This window comes from Mesocricetus auratus, unplaced genomic scaffold (genome assembly GCF_017639785.1).
Source record: "Mesocricetus auratus isolate SY011 unplaced genomic scaffold, BCM_Maur_2.0 Super-Scaffold_100691, whole genome shotgun sequence".
Taxonomy (NCBI): domain Eukaryota; kingdom Metazoa; phylum Chordata; class Mammalia; order Rodentia; family Cricetidae; genus Mesocricetus; species Mesocricetus auratus.
This window is the reverse complement of record NW_024429267.1, coordinates 12308007-12328593: the sequence shown is the minus strand read 5'-3', so window position 1 is coordinate 12328593 and position 20587 is coordinate 12308007. Positions and strand designations below refer to the sequence as shown.

Below are 20587 nucleotides of genomic sequence, written 5' to 3'. Positions count from 1 at the left end.
GAGAGAGAAGACAGAACGACAGGCAGGAGGGTAAAGCAGACCCTGGTCTACTTGCAGCTCCTGCTCTGGTGTCCTGGGAATTAGCCTGGTGGGTTTCACAATCTTTCTTTCTTTTGGTTTATTTTATTTTATTTTTGAAACAGAGTTTCTCTGTGTAGTCCTGGCTGTTTTGGAGCTCTCTTTGTAGACCAGGCTGACCTCAAACTCACAGAGATCCTCCTGACTCTGCCTTCCCAGTGCTGGGATTAAAGGCGTGTGTCACCACCGCCTGGAGGGTTTCACAACTTCTAAAGCCTTGTTCCTGCTAGGCACCCATGATTTTCTCCCTTCAGTAATGGGACTATGTGAGTTGCCATATTTTCATAATCATTTGAAATGTAAGGTTTAAAATTTACTTGTACTGAGGCTGAAGAACATTATAAAGACTGTAATACCCCACAACTATAAATTAATTTATGTATTAATCCTACTTCTCCTAGTTCTTTTAGAGTAGTGGTTCTTAACTTGTGGTTCACGACTTGTGGTGCATCTGGAGAACCTGGGCTCTCTGAGGTGGGAAAGGGTTACTAAGAAGCAGGAGGGCCGGTTGTGGTGGCACACGCCGGTAGGATTTGCTGAAGGAGGCAGAGGCAGGAGGATCACGAGTTCGAGGCCAGCCTGGGCTACACATTTAGCCGGGCGTTGGTGGCGGACACCTTTAATCCCAGCACTTGGGAGGCAGAGGCAGGCGGATCTCTGTGAGTTTGAGGCCAGCCAGGTCTACAAGAGCTAGTTCCAGGATAGCCTCCAAAGCACAGAGAAACCCTGTCTCGAAAAACCAAAAAAAAAAAAAAAAAAAGCAGGAGGAAATAGTTTCTTACTTTGCAAGTTCATCCAAAGTCTCCAACATGGCATTCTGTACTTAGTGGAAGATTCTGCACAGTGCTCAAGAAATGTTAGTCTCTTTTCCTCTCCTGAGTGGAGGTCAGCTTCCATCCATATGACTACCATATCCAGAGGAGGACAGAGAACAGGAGCTTATCTGATTGTTAAACACAGGCTTACATTAAATATTCCTGGAAAAATCGAAGTGCTTATAAAAAATTAACAATATATTGGATAGCACAAATTCACAATTGTGACTGTATGCTGTGGACTTAGTCATCAAATTAAAAACACAAGACAAAATACTTTTACATTTCCTTTCAGTTTGAAGATGTTCTCAGACTTACACAGTAAAATGGTGGCTTAATCAAAGATGAGCTTAATGCAAATATTTAGCCTCCTCCCAGGAAGACCATATGGCTATTGTCACATCAGTTAAAAATTCTGTTAAAAGCAGTAAGGGTGACCATCTGTTGGGGCTGGCAAAGAAAATAACATATTTCAAAATGCAAACACATTCAAATCTCCCCCTGAAGATCTGTAAGCAGGCATATTGAATATCTAGCCTGGAAATCTTAGACAATGCTCATTGCACTTACTTCCAATTACAGAGAACAATTTCTTAGCCTAACACTCCAGTTCTGAGTCTTAGTTACTTTCTTACTGCTGTGGTAAGACTCCATGAACAAAAGAAAGCATTTAATTTAGGTTTGCTGTTCCAGAAGGTTAGAGTCTATGACCATCATGACAGGAAGCATGGCGGCAGGCAGCACGGCACTGGAGAAGTAGCTGAGAACTTATATCTGATCCAAGAGCACAAGGAAGAGAGAAGGGGAAGGGAGAGGGGGAGAAGGGGGAGGAAGAGGAAGAGAGACAGCTAACTGGGATGGAATACTTTTGAAGCCTCAAAGCCTAACCCCAGTAATACACCTTCTACAGCAAGGCCATACTTCCTAATCCTTCCCAACAGGTCTAACAATTTTGGATCAAGTATTTAAATATATGAGCTTATGGGACATTCAAACTACCTTCCTTCCTTTTTCTTTCTTTCCCTCCCTGCTTCCCTCCCCTCTCCCTTTGTGAGTTTATGTGCATCACATACATCCAGGCATTCAGAGGCCAGAAGCCTATGTAGGATCCCCTGAACACCTATGTAGGAGGTGTTTGTGAGCCATCATGTAGGTGCTGGGACCCAAACCTAGGTCTTCTGTAAAAGCAGTTATCATTCTTAAGCATTGAGTCATCTCTCCAGCCTCCTTTGTGTCCTTGCTACAGGAGTTATTCGACCTGTTTTGAAGCATACCGGGGAAGGAGACTTTAAGACACTTCCAATTGCCAGGATGTAGTGCACGCCTTTAATCCCAGCACTCAGGAGGCAGAAGCAGGCAGATCTTTGTGAGTTGAGGCCAGCCTGTTCTACAGAGTGAGTTCCTGGGCAGCCAGGGCTGTTACACAGAGAGATCCTGTCTCACAGGCAGGCAAGCAAGCAAGCAAAAAGTTTCTAGTTCAGTGAGTATAGGGATACAAAGATATATATATATGCCCATGCAGGGCAAAATACTATTATAAAAACCTAAGTCTGGCAGGGCGGTGGTGGCGCACGCCTTTAGTCCCAGCACTCGGGAGGCAGAGGCAGGCGGATTTCTGTGAGTTCGAGGCCAGGCTGGACCGACAGCCTCCAAAACAATACAGAAAAACCCTGTCTCGTAAAACAAAAACAAAAACAAACAAACAAACAAACAAAAAAACCTAAGTCTGATACTCCTAGAGTCTTCTTAATGCCAGAGGTAGACCGGTAAAGAATTTCTCCTCAGATGGAAGTTGATGTGATTTTAAAGAAAAAAATTCTTCTTCCTTCTTCCCTCTCCTTCTTTCTTTTTGGAGTCATGGGTTATCTGTGTAGCCCTGGCTGTCCTGGAACTCACTCTGTAGACCAGGCTGGCCTCAAACTCAGAGATTCATGCTGGGATTAAAGATGTACACTACTGCTCAGCTAAGAAAAAGTATTTTTATTTTTTGAGACAGGGTCTTACACATTCCAGGCTACCTATCCAAGTATCACCTTGAACTTCTGATACTCCTGTGTCTACTTTTTGAGTGCTGTATTATAGGTGTGCACCACCATGTGCAGTTTGGCTCCAACCCATGCTAAGTAACCACTCTACTGATTAAACTATATCTCCAGCCCCAAAAGTGTCTTTTGAAAAACAGAGCACAGCCTGAGCAAGATCAGAAGCAAGTTTGTCAGGACAAGTTTTCAAAGATAGAGGTGGGAATGGCCTAAGTATGTACTGTGCATGGCTTTAACACTCAGCCCTTCCTTCTTCTTAACTCAGGATTTGAAGGAGCTGACTTCTCAGCAACCTCAGGAGTCTCTGAAGGGGCCTGGATTTTGAGTTATGTCCTTTAAATCTATTATTTGATAGGAAATAGGGGATGATAAAATTGTTTTTCACTGAAACATATTCAAATAGAGTAAAAAAAAAACAAATTTGAACCACGACGAACCTGCACAAATTCATATGTAGATTAAATAATTGTCAGGATTGTAATCTTCCCCAGGGCATTTCAGAATACCCCCAGGGCCATTCGGTGTTCACCTCTGTATTGAAGCATTAATCTACAAAAAAGATGGATATACTTACTGTGTTTCCCCTAACCCCTCAACTGGCCAGACATGGTTTCTCTGTTTCCCTGGCTATCCTGGAACCCACTCTGTAGACCAGGCTGGCCTCAAACCCAAGAGTGTCTCTATGCCTAACAGATGGTATTATCATACAAAAAAATGCTCTTAGCATAACCAATAATTCCTCAGTATCCATGAGTAAACAGCCCTTATTCAAATCTTCTCAACTATTCAGTCATCTTATTGTTTGTTTGTAAAACAGGGTCTCACTGTATAGCTTTGGCTGGACTGGAACTCAGAGACCTACCTGCTGCTGTCTCTGTTGAGCTGGATTAAGGGTGGAAAAAAATATTTGGTTTTTCGATACAGAGTTTCTCTGTGACTTTGCAGGCTGTCCTGGAACTAGCTGTTATAGACCAGGCTGGTCTCGAACTCACTGAGATCCACCTGCCTCTGCCTCCTGAGATCTGGGACTAAAGGTGTGTGCCATTACCGCCCGGCAGAAAGATAATTTTTAAAATATTACTAATTTATATTATGAGGAATGAGTCAGCACAGTTAAGAGCACTTACTGCTCTTAAAAAGAATCCGGCTTTGGTTCCCAGCGCCCATATGGCAGTTCACAACCACCTGAACCTCTACCTCTAGGAAGACCCAATGCTTCCTTCTGGCCTCTGTGGACACAGACATTCAGGCAAGACTCATACACATAAACAATTTAAAATCTAAACAAAAAACCAGAACCAGAAAAATAAACCACAGGTAAAACTAAAGGCAATGAGGAAAAAATTGAAAGGCAGAAGAATGGAGAGAAAAAAACCTGTCATAAAAGTCAACTCATTCCTCATTTTTAAAGCAGAAGGAAAAACTTCAAATGACAGTGTGTGAACAAGTGTCTTAGTATGCACAGCATAAGATGTAGCACTGTCCCTGGTGCCTTCACCATTTCATCTCTGAAATACAATTTTCTTATATGAAAAATAATATTCTTTCAGGGGTGCTATAATCAGGAAATGAGAACATATGCATACTATTTGGTACAGGCTCTAATGCAAAGAAATACTCTACACATGACAGCAAGATCATTTTCATGATAGATTTTACTTACAAAGCCATTTTCCCTTCTAAGAAATACTTGTAAGGAACAGTCCTTTCTTTCTCTCTCTTTTTTTTTTTTTTTTTTTTTGGTTTTTTGAGACAGGGTTTCTCTGCCCTGGCTATCCTATAACTCACTTTGAAAAATAGGTTGGCCTTGAAATCAAAGATATCAAAGAATCTGCTTCTGCCTCCTGAGTGCTGGGACTAAAGGCATGTGCTACCACCAGCTACTGGGGCAGTCTTTCTTGAAAAGCCAATCTTCCTGTCTTCACTTCCTTCTCCTGTAAGATTATTAACTCCAGAGCAGGCATATATATATATAAAAAACTTTATATATGATTCAGTTAACAAACTTGTACTGTGTTAAACTTGTTATTTTAAAGTTCATTAATAATACATTAACATATACTATATACATTTAATAAGAAAATGTGGTCTGTGCAGTAGTAGAAACTGAGACAATTTGTATTTATGAGAATAATACCCAATTTGTCAGTTTATAGAGAGGGGTGGATACCAGTTAACAGTTTCTACCAGTGAACTTCTAAATAAAGTCTGAAGAACCTTTAGCCTCTCTAAAAATCAACCAACCAACCAACAAACAAACAAACAAAAAATGCTGTGTAGTGTGGCAAATGCCAGGACTGGGGATGCAGAGGCAGGTGGATCTCTGTGAGTTCAAGGCCAGCCTGGTCTACAGCGCAAGTTCCAGGACAGCCAAGGCTACACAAAGAAACCCTGTCTTGAAAAACCAAAATCAAACAAACCCTTTTGTTCTTGTCTTCTCTCTCCTTTCCTTCTACACAGCATGTTATATATCCAGCTTTGTAATTAATTCTTTACCAGGTTGTGAGCTCCCCAAAGGTAGGCTCAACATCCGAAGAGGCTGGATAGATGGCTCAGAGAGCATGTACTGCTCTTACAGAGGTTGCCAGCACCATGTTACTTCAGCTCTAGGAGATCCAACATTCTCTTTTGGGCTCTGTGAACACCAGCACACATGGATGGGCATACACACACACATAAAAATAAATATTTTAAAAACTCAATGATCCTACTCAGCTGTTGTTCTCCTTTTGATCACTAATGGTCTCCTCCCAAAGATGAGGTTGTTGACACTTTAGGTTATGAAATTTGTGGAAATCACTCTTTTTTCACCACACCAGTCCTGGTAACCGAACTTAGACTTGGGGGTAGGTTCCTTTACTTATTGAGCCATTTCAATGGCCCAATAGATGACAACATGCCACAAAGCAGGCTCCTCTTCCAACCACAAATAATGAGTTAATAATCTAACCAACAGGCTTTCTAGGCTTCTGCATGTCCAGTGAGACTAAGAGAGTGTGTGGAATGACTAACTAGAGGATTCTGGAAAAGATTTTTTTCTCTGATAAAGGCGGTAAGAATTGCCCTTACTATCCTTGGGATAAATGAGGGTATACTTAAGCTACGGAAACCACAGTGACTATGAGGTAACACAAAACCGAAGCTGGTGATGAAACAACTGAAAACACAGAAAGCCAGAATCTGTCTGTGCAAACAAACCATTGGATGAACTCCTTATTTCCCAGGGGTGAAGTCTCAATATATTGCTCAAACTGGTCTCAAGTCCCTAGGCTGACGAAACCTTCCTGCCTTAGCTTCCCAGTAGCTGGGGCTACAGGCACATGCTACTTACGTTTGACACTAAAATTGTTATTAAGATAACAGCTAAATTTCCTTATGCCTTGGGGCAGTAAAACCCAGGTGGTTCTTTGCTTTATCCTGAGAGATTTATCTTTTTCAGGAATACTTTCATTTTCAAGTGCTTTCAAGTTTTGGTTTGTAGGTTCAATCTATGTGGGAGTCTTCCTGTAATTCACCCAGCTCCTTCCTCAATTTTCACTCTTTGTGACTGCTTCCACCTGTCTAAAGTTGGGGATCTAGCCCAGAGGTGATAGTTGGGCTGTCAGATATATAAAGATCTGTACATACAAGTAAAGAGGCTGTTTCACTCAGAACATATCAACGATATGTTACAGTTCCAGACACTGGTTCTTGCTGATTCTGTATCAAAGTGACTAATTTCCATCCTAGTTCCATGGCTTTGTAGTAGCTGAGGTTTCCGGTATCTTCTGCCTCTTTGTAACCCATGGCCTGTTTCTGTACATGTTAACATATCTTTTTTGTATTCAATGCTCCTGGAATACAGCAACCTAGATAGTCCCCAACCTAACACTTGAAAGCAAATACTATATGAAAGAACAAAAGAAATGGTGGTCTTTGAGATAACGTAAACTCTATGCCATGTATGATGGCAACACATCTCAAGGGAACAACACAATTCCAGAGACTGGAGAAAGAGACAGCGAGCAAGCTGTCAGTTCTTGTGGGACAACAGAGATGTGACATGTTTTGCCTTGTATCATTTTTACACACACCCAACCCCTACCATTTCACCAGTTCAAGGGAAATACAGCATCAGGTACATATTTATAAGATGGCAAATTGTCTATAATAATATATCCCATAAATCATCTTAACATCCAGCCAGTATAATATAAAATGTTTTTAATTGTTTTTGAAAACATTTAAAAAACAATTTGAGCACTTTTAATAAAAAAAGAGAACTGAAATGCTACTGCGATGTTCAACTACTGTAATCTCAGCAGGTACAACAGACAACAAAGCACCGGGGTCTGACTCTGCACTAAATGAGACACACAACAGGGCTTGCTTTTGTCACCTCAGGTGTAGTAAGCACACTGTAGTACAAGACTGATATCTGAACCTCAGATGCACTGCACAAAACACGCTCCTTCTTGCTCAGTTCAAAAGTCAGTGCTTATTGCAATTATATGCAAAAGTATTTACTTCATGAAGTCTTATGATAAAACAGTATGCAAAATGTTTTAAACATCAAAACAATGAAAAAAACCAAGAAAAGAACATATTCAACACCAACTAAGCAGAATTAGTAAACATTAAAAAAGCAAAATAACCTGTGAATAACTATGCTCACCTGGTTAACACAGAGCCAGTTTCAATACAGCCAAGAGGGGGAAAAAAGTGATTACAGGATTACCTAGTACTGTACAAGATAAGTCAAGAACACTCATGCACATTTTGTGATCATGTATTAACATGGTGAAGCAAACTAAACTTAATTCTTCCTGCTGTAATATTCTCGTGTAAGAGAATAAGAAATAGAAATATCTCATTGAGATCAGTGCACATTGCTACATAAGACAATTTCATCTGTCACTTTGATGATATTTTGTCTTTTCATAATGAAACACATTTAAAAATTTTAATCTGTGGACTGTACTGGTTGCATTTATCCTAAGAGATGTGCCTACCACAGGTTCAACAAATTTAGTGCAATATACGAACCCCAAAAAGTTTGCTGGACGAATTCAGTCAAATTTAAAGAGTTTGCTGCAATACTGTACAGGGGGGGGGGGTAAAAATCCTCCAGTCTCTATACTTTTTATCAAAAAAGATTTCCATTATTTGTATATTAGTAGGAAGCTAACAATGTAAACAGGGATTAGAATGGCCTCAAAGTCTCCTTTTCAGAGTCTCTCACTGAGAAAGGCTCCCATCATTTGTTAGAAGAAATCACACAGTTTCCTTTGGGTATTACATACTTTGGTGTGCAGTAGTGCTGTGTCTCAATGTACAGTGAAGAAATAACTAGCATCAAGAAAAAAATCTAACAAATCATTAAATCAAATTAACAGCAAACACACAAATATGCCAGTAACTAGGACATATCCATAGATAAACCTCTGAGCCAACTTTAGCACCATTGATTTATTAGAATATGTTAATACCCTACTTTTTAAATCTGTTGAACAATGGACCTTTATTAAATTAACCCTTCCATCATATTTGTTAAACATTCGGATTGCAGTCTTCTGATTTATTTTTGAATTAAGGTAAAGAAAAGCTTGGCTAGGTTCAGGAGAGTATAGTGAATGGTGTCATGTTAGCTTTTAAGAACTTAAGGTTAACTTTACTATCTCTTTAAAATTACTTTGAAACTCACTTAAATGAAGCTGCCCACTAGTTTTGTGTTAACACGAAATTCATAAATACTATTCATAAACCAAAATGGGAGCCATAGAGAAACATTTTAAAACAAATCCTGAGTGCTTTGCTTCTTTTGCAACTGTGTCCATCACAATAAATAAGTTAAGCAAGTAATAAAACGCTCCTCTTCTTCAAGTACTATTATCACACCCTTTGTTTTATCAGAGATACAAAGATCTGAGGCTTCACACCTCACATGAGGAAATGATGTTTTGCTGGGCTCTTAACATTATCTCTCTTCTGCTTGGTGTTTTGCAAAGGATCCATGATCAAACTGCACTACTACATTCAGAGAAGCGGAGGAGTGAGCAAACTGAGGAGGAGGAAAGCTGATACAAAGGATACCATGGCAGAGAGCACTAAAATAATTCTTTAGTACAACTTCAGTATGTACAGAGAGCTGTGGCGAAGGAACTAGGAAAACGTCTCTATTTCCCTTCTAACACTCCAATCTCAACAAGCAAATAATAAAACACAAGACAGTTTCCTAACATGCTTGTATTTCTGCTATTAAATTTCAATGTCTAGTGTGTGTGTGACAGATGGGGAGGGGAGGGGAGGGAAGGACAAAAAGAGGGAAGGGGGATATCAGAGTTGGAGGGAGGGGGGAGAGAGAGGGACAGGAAGAGAGAGGGGGAGCCAAAGTGTGTGAGCCAGAGAGCTCCATTTTAAAAGCCACCTTTTAAAACTGGACTAATGCAATGTCACAAATAAATGGCTACTAGTTTTCCTCTTAAAATTTTTTTAGTGCAGCTTTTACTTTCCTTAAATTAACATTTGTTTTCCATTATTTTCTCCTACATAAGCCCTTCATTGTGGGAGTAAATGGTTCCAAAGCCCCAGAAAATCCTACAGAGATTTCTCACCCTACAGTAGCTTCATGTTTCAAGCTTAAATATTTATAATAACCTGAATATTATCCCTGTTTTAAGGAAGACTCTCTTGCCTACAGTTTACCTTAGCTATGATTTCATACCTAAAAGATAATGCCAATAATAAAACAGCCTATGACTAAAAATGGATGGTTTCTTATAACTTCATGTAGATCAACTGATGAACTAAAATAAACTTATACAAAATAAAGACCCAGACTGCTCTTGTAAAAAGCTGGATTCTTTACTAGCAAATGTGATTAAATGGGGAACATTATAAAATTTAAAACCTAATACTTGCTCTACAGCCTACTGTCTTCAGAAACTTGTCCAGAACTGAGGCAAGTCTAACCATTTCCTACTGAAGAAGAAACCACTTCTGCAGCAAACGCTTTTAAAATGTCACAATTAATAGTGTTTCTGCTGCTGGAGGCACTTCCATTAAGACAAATACAATACATATGTCTTTAGATACAGTGTGCTACATATTATAAAACACAATTTATCCCAACATTTCAACAGTAGGCTGGTCCTTGCTTTCTATCCATTCAAAACCTGATGAAGTCATAGAGTTCATTGACTCACTGCAAATCTGTTGAAACAGTGGGTCATTCTTTAATTCTTCCAGTGTGGCTTCATCATCTTGTCCCTGCTGACGACCTGGATCAAACAGTAGATTTGGGTCTAGGGTGTTCAAATCATTGATGCTGCCTGAGAGGTCAGTAGACAACCTGATGTCGCTAGGGAAATCAGATGCAGTGTTGGTGAGATCAGATGCTACCTGACCTCCCAGCTGCTGGCTGGTTTGCAGGCTGTCTCCACTCAACAGGTCTTTAACAGTGCTACTGAAATCTAATTGCTGTTCTCCAATTTCAGATTGTGCTTGATTATCTCCAGGAGAAAAACTGATCTGATCGGTGCTATTACTTTTGGTGAGGTAAGATGGTGTTTGAAATTCATAAACTGAAGTGCTGGAATCGATCATATTTTGTGAATTGGCACTAGGAAAAACAGGGGAAGTTTCCAAAATCTGAGTGAGATTCATCCGGGCTGTGTAATTGGAGGGCATGTTGTTCATTCCCAAACCTCTCACTGCATCATCATTGTCAGAATCTAGTTTACTCAACAAAACATTTGTGATTTTTTTACTGTTCGTTTGCTTCTGCAGAGCATTTGGGAAAGCTGTCTGCATCATGACTGTCAAGGGAACTGACTGACTCCTTTGAGCTATGTTGTTGGCACATGCATCTGTGTGAACATTTGTGAAAACATGAACTTCTGGGGTTAGTGGACTTCCAAAGGGGGTTACATTAGACCGTGGGATATTAGACACAGGATAGAGGGTGCTTCCACTAAGATTCCGTTGGCGATGGACAGCAGGGCTTACGCTCCGGCACCTGAAGTTGTTGCTGGCAGATGAATTAGTTCCTTTATTATCAAGAGGAGCAGGGACTGCAAACCCTTCTTGCTTGTTGGTGTTTACAGTGGCACCTTGATGCTGCACAGGAGAGACGGGAGTCAAACGACCAAAATGAGTGTCATGGTGTCTGGACTGAGACTGATATGACTGTCCAGGCACAGCAAAAGCATGGGGTTTCCTGAAACGATCTTCTACTAGTTCCTGATAACTTGGGAGAATGCCATGACCAGAAACTGATGAGTTACCAACCCCACCATACCCATTATTCATCCATTCAAGCTTGGTTTTATCAGGGTGCGTGGCCATGGGTCTTTGCATTGGTTTCACAGGACTGCTTGAGACAATGCTGGCATCGTGATAAGCCATACTGGAGCTTATCGGAGTGAATGCAAATGGATTCCTGCATTCAACAGGGCTTGGAGGGACGCTACTGCTACAATTAGAATGAGGAGTACCAATGGGTGTATGTCGGCTACTTCCTAAAGCACTGTCCACAGGTGTTGTCTGGGCAAGCCTGGAGCAAGGGCTCTCCCGCGATAGACTCTGAGACCCAGCAATCATTTCAGAGGTTGGGGTTGGGGTTGGGGTTGGGGTTGGGGTAGGAGTGGGTGTAGGTGTAGGTGTGTGAATTGGAGTGCCATTGCTATGGATTGGATGATAGAAGTGGGTGCTGGAAGCATGAGATGACATTGGAGCTCCTGGGGTTACTGACTGACTCTGAAGGGACATTCCCAAGCAGTTACCGTAAGAATGTGAATTATTCATTGACATTTGCTGCTCCATAAGCACCAGCTCTTCCACAATGCTATCTTGTGTAAGTTCATCATCAAAAGGAAAGTAGCTTTCATTTGTCTGGGAAACAGAAGACTCAAACTCTTTCAGTTCGGACTGCAATGGTAACTGATCTGAAGACTGTGCTTGTATTTGATTTAAAGAAGATTCTGGTATCCGGCTATGTAACTGCTGACTGTATGTGTCTTGTGGCATCCCTTCTAATTCCCAAACAGATTTCTCTAAATCTTGGATATCAGAATGCTCAGGAATTGTCATAACACTAATATCTTGCTGCTGTTCACAGCTGGCAGCTATGAAGTCAGAATCCTTAGTAACTTGTTGCCATTCGTTAGGATTAAAGCTGCCATCTGATTTTGACTCATGGTCCAAGAGAAAGACACTCCCTTCAAGTTTGACTTTTACATCCGGGGACGATGATGGCGTTGTTTGCTGCTCCAGAACTGATTCACTGGCAACAAGAGTAGGGTTCAAGGGCTGATCCTCTAAAATGTGTGAACTGACACTGATTGACACCTTGTTAGGAATCTGAGCACCTGCTGTTGAACTTTCTGTTTTCCCTGAATGTGGAACCTTTTGGTCCTTGTTAACAGTGCCTGGTTTCTGACCTTCTATGGTAACTGCAGAGAGCTGTTCCACAATTGGTTTCTTTACAGGAGGGACCTGAGACTCTTGCAGTGTAGCAGATAGTCGTTTTCTTGGACTTTTAGTGCATAATTTAGGGTCTTTATTTACTGAGTCACCATTAGATGGTGAGCTGGTGCTGGTGAAAGGTAAGTTCTGAGTAGCAACCGAGAGAGTAACAGTGCTTTGATTATTGCCTGCTGAGATGCCTGGCAGAATTTCATTACAGCGACTTTTACATTTGGTCCTCTGGTCACAGAGCTTAGTTGCTTTTACTTCAATGACACCTTCATTGGAAGGTTTTGGTACCGCTCCATCTGTATTACTTTTCTGTCCCCAAAGGGCACTAGGTGTTGTTAGGGGAGCTTTACTCTCCTCAGAGTTCTCTTGGCACTGTAGAGGATGCTCATCTGATGAACCTTCTGGTTCCATTTTGACTTCCACAGCAGAAGTTCCCCCAGCATTGCTGGCTCTGGACCCAGGAGACTGAAGGGAAACAACAGAACCATTCTTGATCTGAGGCATGCTCTTTGATTCTTCTGTTGTTCCAGTAGCACTGCTGACTGAGGCAGACTGTTTTAGAGGGGCATTATTGTTACTGGGTGTGAGGGATATCGTTGTCATTTTCACCACATTTAGCGAGCTCACGTGTGATGCAGGTACAACGGCAGTTTTGATGGGACTGCTAGTAAAGAGCACAGTTGTAGGAGAGCGGATGGTGAGTGCACTGGTATTTGCTGGCTTGGGAAGGATCTGAGGGTAGCGGTGCCGGGCAGAACGGTCCCCACCAGGACTGGCTGGAACGTTCTGAGGAGTTTTTGGTGTCTGTTTCACAGACTGCATGTGCTGAGTGACCACCTGTACATTGAGGGGAAGAACCTTGCCATCAGGAGAACTCATTGGACTCGGTGAAGTTACTAACTGCCTGGTCCGCTGGACCTGGAGAAAATGTAGAAAACAAAATGTTCATTTTAATAAGTCCAGGATACAACAGTTTGCTATACATCTATATAGTACTGAAGGATTTATTAGGTATTAATTAAAAAGAAATAAGGGAGTTTTAATGTTAGAACAGAGCTCTTTTGGATCATTTTGTATACAAGTAGACCCTCAAATATAACCATAATGCAATATTAATTATGAAATATAGTAATACACAGGAAAAAATAGGTTACTTCCCAGTTAACAAGACAAAATATTTACCTAACTAGTGGTTTAATGAAGTTACAGGGAGAAGAGATGCAATCATGAAGAAAGGTAAACTCTAAGGTATCTACTGGAATCCGTTCTAAGAAGACAGCTCACTCCTGGGAGACTTTTAGAGTCTTAAAAACCACTGTGAAACTTTGGGCAGTGGTGGCGCATGCCTTTAATCCCAGCATGGATAAAGAGGTCCTAAACAAAACTAAGGTGTCCCGAAGTCTGTTCCTCAGTGGCCATCAGGTATTGGACGTTTTTTGGATTTTTTTCAAGTCAGGGTTTCTCTGTGTAGCTTTGAGCCTGTCATGGAACTCCCTCTCTAGACCAGGCTGGTTTCAAATTCACAAAGATCTGTTTGCCTCTGTCTCCTGAGTGCTGGGATTAAAGGTGTGCACCATCACCGCCTGGCTTGAAAGTTTTAATGGAATAGTAATGATGATACTTATAAGGAGAAGAAAAACTAGAGAAAAATATCCCCTTAATAATAATAATGCTAATAATAATGTAAGGTTATCACTTTACTTTAGTAAGATACAGTTGCATTTGAAAAGTCCCTTCACTATAGTGTTAGTTTTGTTATAGTGATCTGAACAATATTCTACTCCTGTAGAATCCAGCTAATCACAGAAGCAGGCTCACATTAAATTATAAAATCATTAACACTATATGATAATTTGGTCTACTTCAATATTCAGAACAACATTTAGGCTCCCAAAAGTTTATATTGTCTTGCCTAAGCCAGAGATGAAACAATTTTTAAATGGATTTATTCTTACTAAAGTTCTGACTGGTCTATGCACACCTTACAAATCATCATTCTTTAACTCTCACTTCTGTTAGGTTAGAGCTTGCTTTTCTTCAGCAGTACACATTTGGAATGAAAGACAAATGACTGAAGCGGAGAGACTGGTCATAAAACAGGTTACGATTATAGCTACACATACCTTCTTCTCACCTGCCACTTCTAATAAAATAAATGACTTCCCACCATCTCAGAAAGGCCAAACTCTACTAATAATATTACCGGAATGGGACTAGGGACAGCTGCCACCACAATTCCAATGGGCTGGGGAGAAAGGATTGCAGGGTTTCCATTGGGGAGATTAGACACTCCATTGGCTGTAGTGCCTTCTGTTTTTTTTGCTGAGGCTTCTCCTGGCAATGGAGATTGTAGTTTCTGTTCTTGCTGCTTTTTTTGAATTTTCCGTTGCAACTGTTGCTTAGCATCAATTGGAGAGGGCAAAGTCTTTACTTGAGGTTGAAAAGAATTACTTTCAGCTGTAGGTATAAAAGCAGAAGGCTGGGGAATTCCTTTAAGTCCTGAAAATAAACACAAAGGAAAGCTAAAATAAATGCTGTCTTTTGTGGAAGGCCCTATTTCTCAGTTTCTTTGAGTATGTAGCCATCTACTGGACAAAGCAACTAAGCCAGCACATGCTAACTCACATCTTATTTACAAAGCAAAGGAATAAATTTCCATTTATAAATACCTGTCAGCAAGATTCTGACATCCTAAAATATGGTTTGACCAGGCCGGTTTCAGTTAAGTAAACAATGGCAGACAATTTTAAAAGATTAGCTATATCATAAATGTGGGGACATAAACAAAAATACATGCTGACAGAGCATTTTTATATTGTATTAGATACCAACAAATTTTCCTATCCCTTTCTGTAATTAGGATGAAATTAATAAATTTTCATAATTTTAATATTTAACCCATAAGGATAGCCTAATAAATATTCATTAAAGTCACTCCATAGCCTAGAAAAATTTATGTGGGGAAAACAAGTTAATTTTTTTTTTAATTTATTTTTCAGTTTAAAGGAAAACAAGTTTTTTTAAATTTTTTTTTTGGGTTTTACGAGACAGCGTTTCTCTGTATTGTTTCGGAGCTATCGGTCCAGCCCGGCCTCGAACTCACAGAGATCCGCCTGCCTCTGCCTCCCGAGTGCTGGGATTAAAGGCGTGCGCCACCACCGCCCGGCGGAAAACAAGTTTTTAATCTTACCAGAAATTCACAAAAACATGAACCATTATTTTAATTGTTACTTTATGATTATTCCATGTGACCTAGAGAAATTAAGAAGCAGAATTTCTAATGTTAAGGCATTTTGAAAAGTGTTACTGAGAAAACTTTTATAAAGAGTAGTAAGAGAGCAGAAAAAAAGGCAAGATACAAATTTTAAGAAAACTGAGTATGGAATGAAGTACTTTTACAAAGCCCATTTCAACTTAGAAGTGGCACTAAGGTAGTAAGGAAGTCCCAGTGTGCTGTGGGGAGCAGGACAGCCTGCTCTCACACCTTGCCTTCTGTCCCCAGCCAGGTTCTGCACTAGTTACAGCCACAACTTGGTGCGGGTGGGGGAGGAAGGCTAGAAGAAGAGAAGACACAGGAATTCTCTTCTGCCAACCCTGATTGGTAATCCTTCAGTTTTGAACTTCTACTTTTCTTTTAAATAATGTAATTATTGTCTTTTTTCTTTGAACTCAGACTCACTGCTTCCTCCTCTGGCTGTGTCTCGGCTTTCTTCTTCCCAGCACCTGCACCCAGGAAAGCTCTGCCAATGGCTCACAGCTTCCTACCTTGTACTCTTGCCAGCCTCTCTGGGCAGGACTCACAAAAGGACATTTGTAACAAACTGTCCTTAAGACAGACACTATATTTATAAAACAAATTCAAAGAGTGAAAATATTTATCATGAATATTCTTTAAAAATTTACTAGGAGTTAACAAAATTTCAAGAGATTTAAAAAGTTTTCAGTATGATAACTGACAAAAAGTTTAGTGTTTCTATATTGCTTTTAAATATGGAAATGACTGGTTTACATGTGTAATTTTAGCACATTTACAATACTTATTAATGAATGTTTTGCCTTCCTGTATGTGCATGCCTGGAGCCTGCAAAGGTCAGAAGGGGGCTTCAGATGCCCTGGGAGAGAGTTACAGATGATTGTGTGCTCCTATGTGGGTCCCGGGAACAGAACCTAGATTATCTGCAAGAGCAGTCTTAACTGCCAAGCCATCTCTCCACTTTACACTTATCCCTCAAAAATCCCTTCCTTCTGTTTCATCAGTGTCCCATATAATGGGAAACAGATGGAGCTGCCTCCTCCACAAGAAGTCTAAGCCCCACCCACAGAGGTGCCCTTCCCACTACCAGTAGGGATAGTACAAAGACACCAGAGTGCTCTGAAGGGTCCACACGCTTTGAAGTCTTATTTTTCCAGAAGATTAGAAGGTAGTGTGAGATAACTGAGGTAACCTGGGCTTAGGAGACTGGCAAACAGGATTTAAATCCTAGATGCATTACTTATCTGGCCAAGGACAAACTTTCACCTCCCAGAGTCTGTTTCCTAGAATGAAATCTCTCATTTCATTGGCCTACTAAGGGAATTAACATATATGCGAGCTACTTAGCTACAAACAGTGGACTTACTAAGCACCACCATGCTTGTGTCTAATTAAGTGAAAAGTCAGGTTTGGTCATATACAGTTTTATATTCAGGAAGGAAAAGTTATGACTAGTTATTGTGAGAGGCTGTTTTGCTGATACTGGTTCTCAACTGGTGGTAAAATGAGGAGGAAAGATTACATACATATAGACACACTACAAACAGTAATTTTCTTCAGGATAAATATACTGCAGATTTAAAAATATTTAGACTTAACTTAGAAGAATTATCTTGGAATACAAGTTTTGCATTAATACTCTGTTCACAGAAATAATTTTCTAAAGTAATGTAATTTATTCACTCTACAACATCAGGTATAACTGAAATAAGGCATTTAAAATTTTCCATCAAAAGCAATACCTTACCCACAGCTACTAATTTAGAAGTGCATCAGATATTTCAATACAATAATAATATTGCTAAAATTGCCAGTTCTAAAAACTTCTCTTTTAATTATAATTCTCACTGAAACTGCATTAAAAAAAGATTCTCAGGCTGGAGAGATGACTCAGTTAAGACCACTGGCTGCTCTTCTAGAGGACGTGGGTTCAATTGCCAGCACCCACATGGCAGCTCACACCTGTTTGTAAATCTAGATCCAGGGGATCTGACACCCTCACACAGACATACATGAGGACGAAACACCAATGTACATAAAATAAAAATAAATAAATTAAAAAAATTATTTTGCAGGTAGGTGTGGTGAACACCTTGGAGACAGAGGTAAGAGAACTTTTATAAGTTCAAGGTCAGCCTGGACTACAGTACAAGCCCCAGGACAGCCTGAGCTCTATGCAATAGAGATCCCATCTAAAAACAAACAAAACAAAATTCTTGTTATTTTATAGTATCACTTCACAAAGTTTATTATTTATGAAACTAGGTAACCAGTCACGGTGCTCAAGACTGTTTTATTTACAAGCTTAATATCTGGGATAGAAGCCTAGCTGTTGTTGATTGTGCTGTATGTGTAACTCTTTGCTCTTTGGGACCTCACCACCCAGCTCCCAAATAAATACACACTGAATCTTTTTTTTTCTCCAAGACAGGGGTTTCTCCGTGTAGCTTTGGAGCCTATCCTGGCACTCACTTTGTAGACAATGCTGGCCTCAAACTCACAGAGATCTGCCTGCCTCTGCCTCTCAGAGTGCTGGGATTAAAGATAATGCACCACCAACTCCTAGCCTACACACAGAAACATAATCTTTCTTATGAATGTCTGGTCGTAGTTTGGCTTGTTTCTAGCCAGTTTTTCTTAATATCCCGTCTACCCTTTGCCTCTGGACTTTTACCTTTCTCTCTTTCTGTATCTCCTTTCTTCCCTTCTTATTCCATGTCTGTACGTGTAGCTGGCTGGCCCCCTTCTTTTCTTGTTCCTTCTTCGTCTCTTTCCAGATTCCTATTTATTCTCTCTGCCTGCCAGCCCTGTCTATCCTTTCCTGCCAAGCTATTGGTCATTCAACTGTTTATTAAATCAACCAATTACTTCAGACAGGCAAAGTATTATAGCTTCAGAGTTAAAACAAATGCTCCACAGCATAAACAAATGTAACACATCTTAAAATAATATTCTACACCATCTAGCACATAATTTTAAATTTTAATCTTATCTTACTAATTTAGACACATATTATATTCTTTACATTTAAAAACAGCTATTTTTTAATAATAACAAAAAGTATTGATGTCAGGCAGTGGCACATGCCTTTAATCTCAGTACTTGGGAGGCAGAGACAGAGGCAGACAGGTCTCTATGAGTTTGAGACCAGTCTGGACTCTGGACTATTGCACAGAGAAACCCTGTCTTGGAAAAACAAAACAATTCTCTCTGTCTCTCTCTCTCCCACTCTCTGTGTGTATGTCACATAGTTTATTCTAGCAGAGCAATATACAAAAGTATAGGATTAAGGGCTTCAATTTAACAATACAGTTTTTTTAAAATATAAGAGACATACTTTATTTTCACTTTTTTTGTTGTTGTTGTTGTACATATTTGCTTCAAATCAATGAACTTTCTAAGCCAGGTTCAGGTAGCTGAAGGGCCTTTATGAGGAGTCTATATTGTCTAGACTCAAGGTATGCTGCAAACACAGTCTGAAGTAGAATGGGAAATACCATCTTTCTACAGACAGGCTTAGAAACTGTAATCCAGTAATTTAAGATGTTTCCTTCTCTGTGGTAGAGGGCTTGATTCATACCTGGCATAGCCAAAAGGATAGGGTATACACCACCCAGACCAAAACCAACTTAGTGCGCCCCGGGTCATGGCACAGGTCTCACAGTTCAGATCACCTTTCTGACTCTGGAAGTTGTTTAACTTTTCTGGATATGATATTAAAAATTAAATCTTCTTTGATAGCACCTTCTTCATGATTTTCCATCTTTTTGGACACTCGGTGGGATGAACGGCACCGTGTGCCCTCCTCCCAGTCGCCAGTGCTTGCCCAGGTTCTCCCGCGTCCGGGTTTACAGCAACCTTCGCTCAGGTCGCCTGGGCTCCATCTTTGCCTGACACGTCAACAATACAGTTTTTATTTTGTTGGCTTAGTAAAACATCTGCATTTAGTGTGAACTGGAGTAAGAATGAACTCATACAGATACTAAAATGATGAAGCTCTTTGGCCAAATTCTTCATTAATAAATGCCTTACACTTTATTCATTATTTATGGGTGCACATGTGCCACAGAGTGCATGTAGAGATCATAGGTCAGTTTTCTCTCTCCACCATGCAGGTTCTGAGGATTGAACTCAGATCATAAGGCTTGACAGCAAATGAATGCCCTTACCTACTGTGCCATCTTACTGGCCCCAAGTTCTCCTTTTGCTACCAGCTCTAAATACAGCAATGTGGTCAGTTTCCATACCTGCTGGTGCTGCTGCCATTACAGTCAGCGCTGCCATTGACTTGGTGCCTATATAATGACTCTTCACAAGGAAGTGGGCTAATTCCAAGACTGTGTCAAATGGCTGGCTTAACACTTTTTGGGCCCACTCACACACAAGACGGCAAGCAGAAGAGATAACTTCCTCATCAATGTTTTGAAGCTGCCCAGATGGTTCAACTCCTTCCAACTATAGAAAGGAAAGAGGAAAAGTTAACTTTACAAAATAACAATAATAATTTCAGAGAAATTAAATTGAAGATATGTATTCTTATTGGAAGAGACAACATGTATCTCAGGTCAAAACAGTATGAAAGAGCTGTTGGAAGACATGTAATAGCTTTGTATATATGAGTGAATCAGTAAGGAACAGTGAGTCAAATGCAGGGTTAATATAGCACTTTAAATGGCGACTAGAGCCTGGTGTGTTGGCATAGGCCTTTAATCCCAGCACCTGAGAGGCAGAGGCAGGTGGATCTCTGTGAGTTCACAGCCAATGTAGTCCACATAGTGAGTTCCAGGACAGACAGGGCTATATAGAGTCCCTGTCTTAAAACAACACCCCCCCAAAAACCCCAAACAAACAAAACCAGCCAAACAAACAAAAATGGCAGACAGGCACAAATAAATGTTTAGTAGCCGTTTTCTGGAGAGGTCATACTTCAACCATCCTACAAA

General features: G+C 40.3%; 1 protein-coding gene and 1 pseudogene across 2 annotated transcripts in view; both read right to left on the bottom strand.

Annotated features, from left to right (window-relative positions):
- Nucleotides 1-7123: 7123 nt before the first annotated feature.
- Nucleotides 7124-20587, bottom strand: part of Rfx7 (regulatory factor X7) — an 84467-nt gene continuing 71003 nt past the window's right edge. For both annotated transcript variants that reach the window (XM_040739648.1, XM_040739647.1), the window contains exons 8-10: nt 19892-20099; nt 14595-14890; nt 7124-13309 (exon numbers count right to left, since the gene is read on the bottom strand). In XM_040739648.1, the coding sequence (XP_040595582.1) occupies nt 10037-13309; nt 14595-14890; nt 19892-20099 (3777 nt within the window). In that variant the 3' untranslated portion in view covers nt 7124-10036. The remainder of the gene's footprint in view (nt 13310-14594; nt 14891-19891; nt 20100-20587) is intronic.
- LOC121137466 lies at nt 18966-19882 on the bottom strand (annotated as a pseudogene).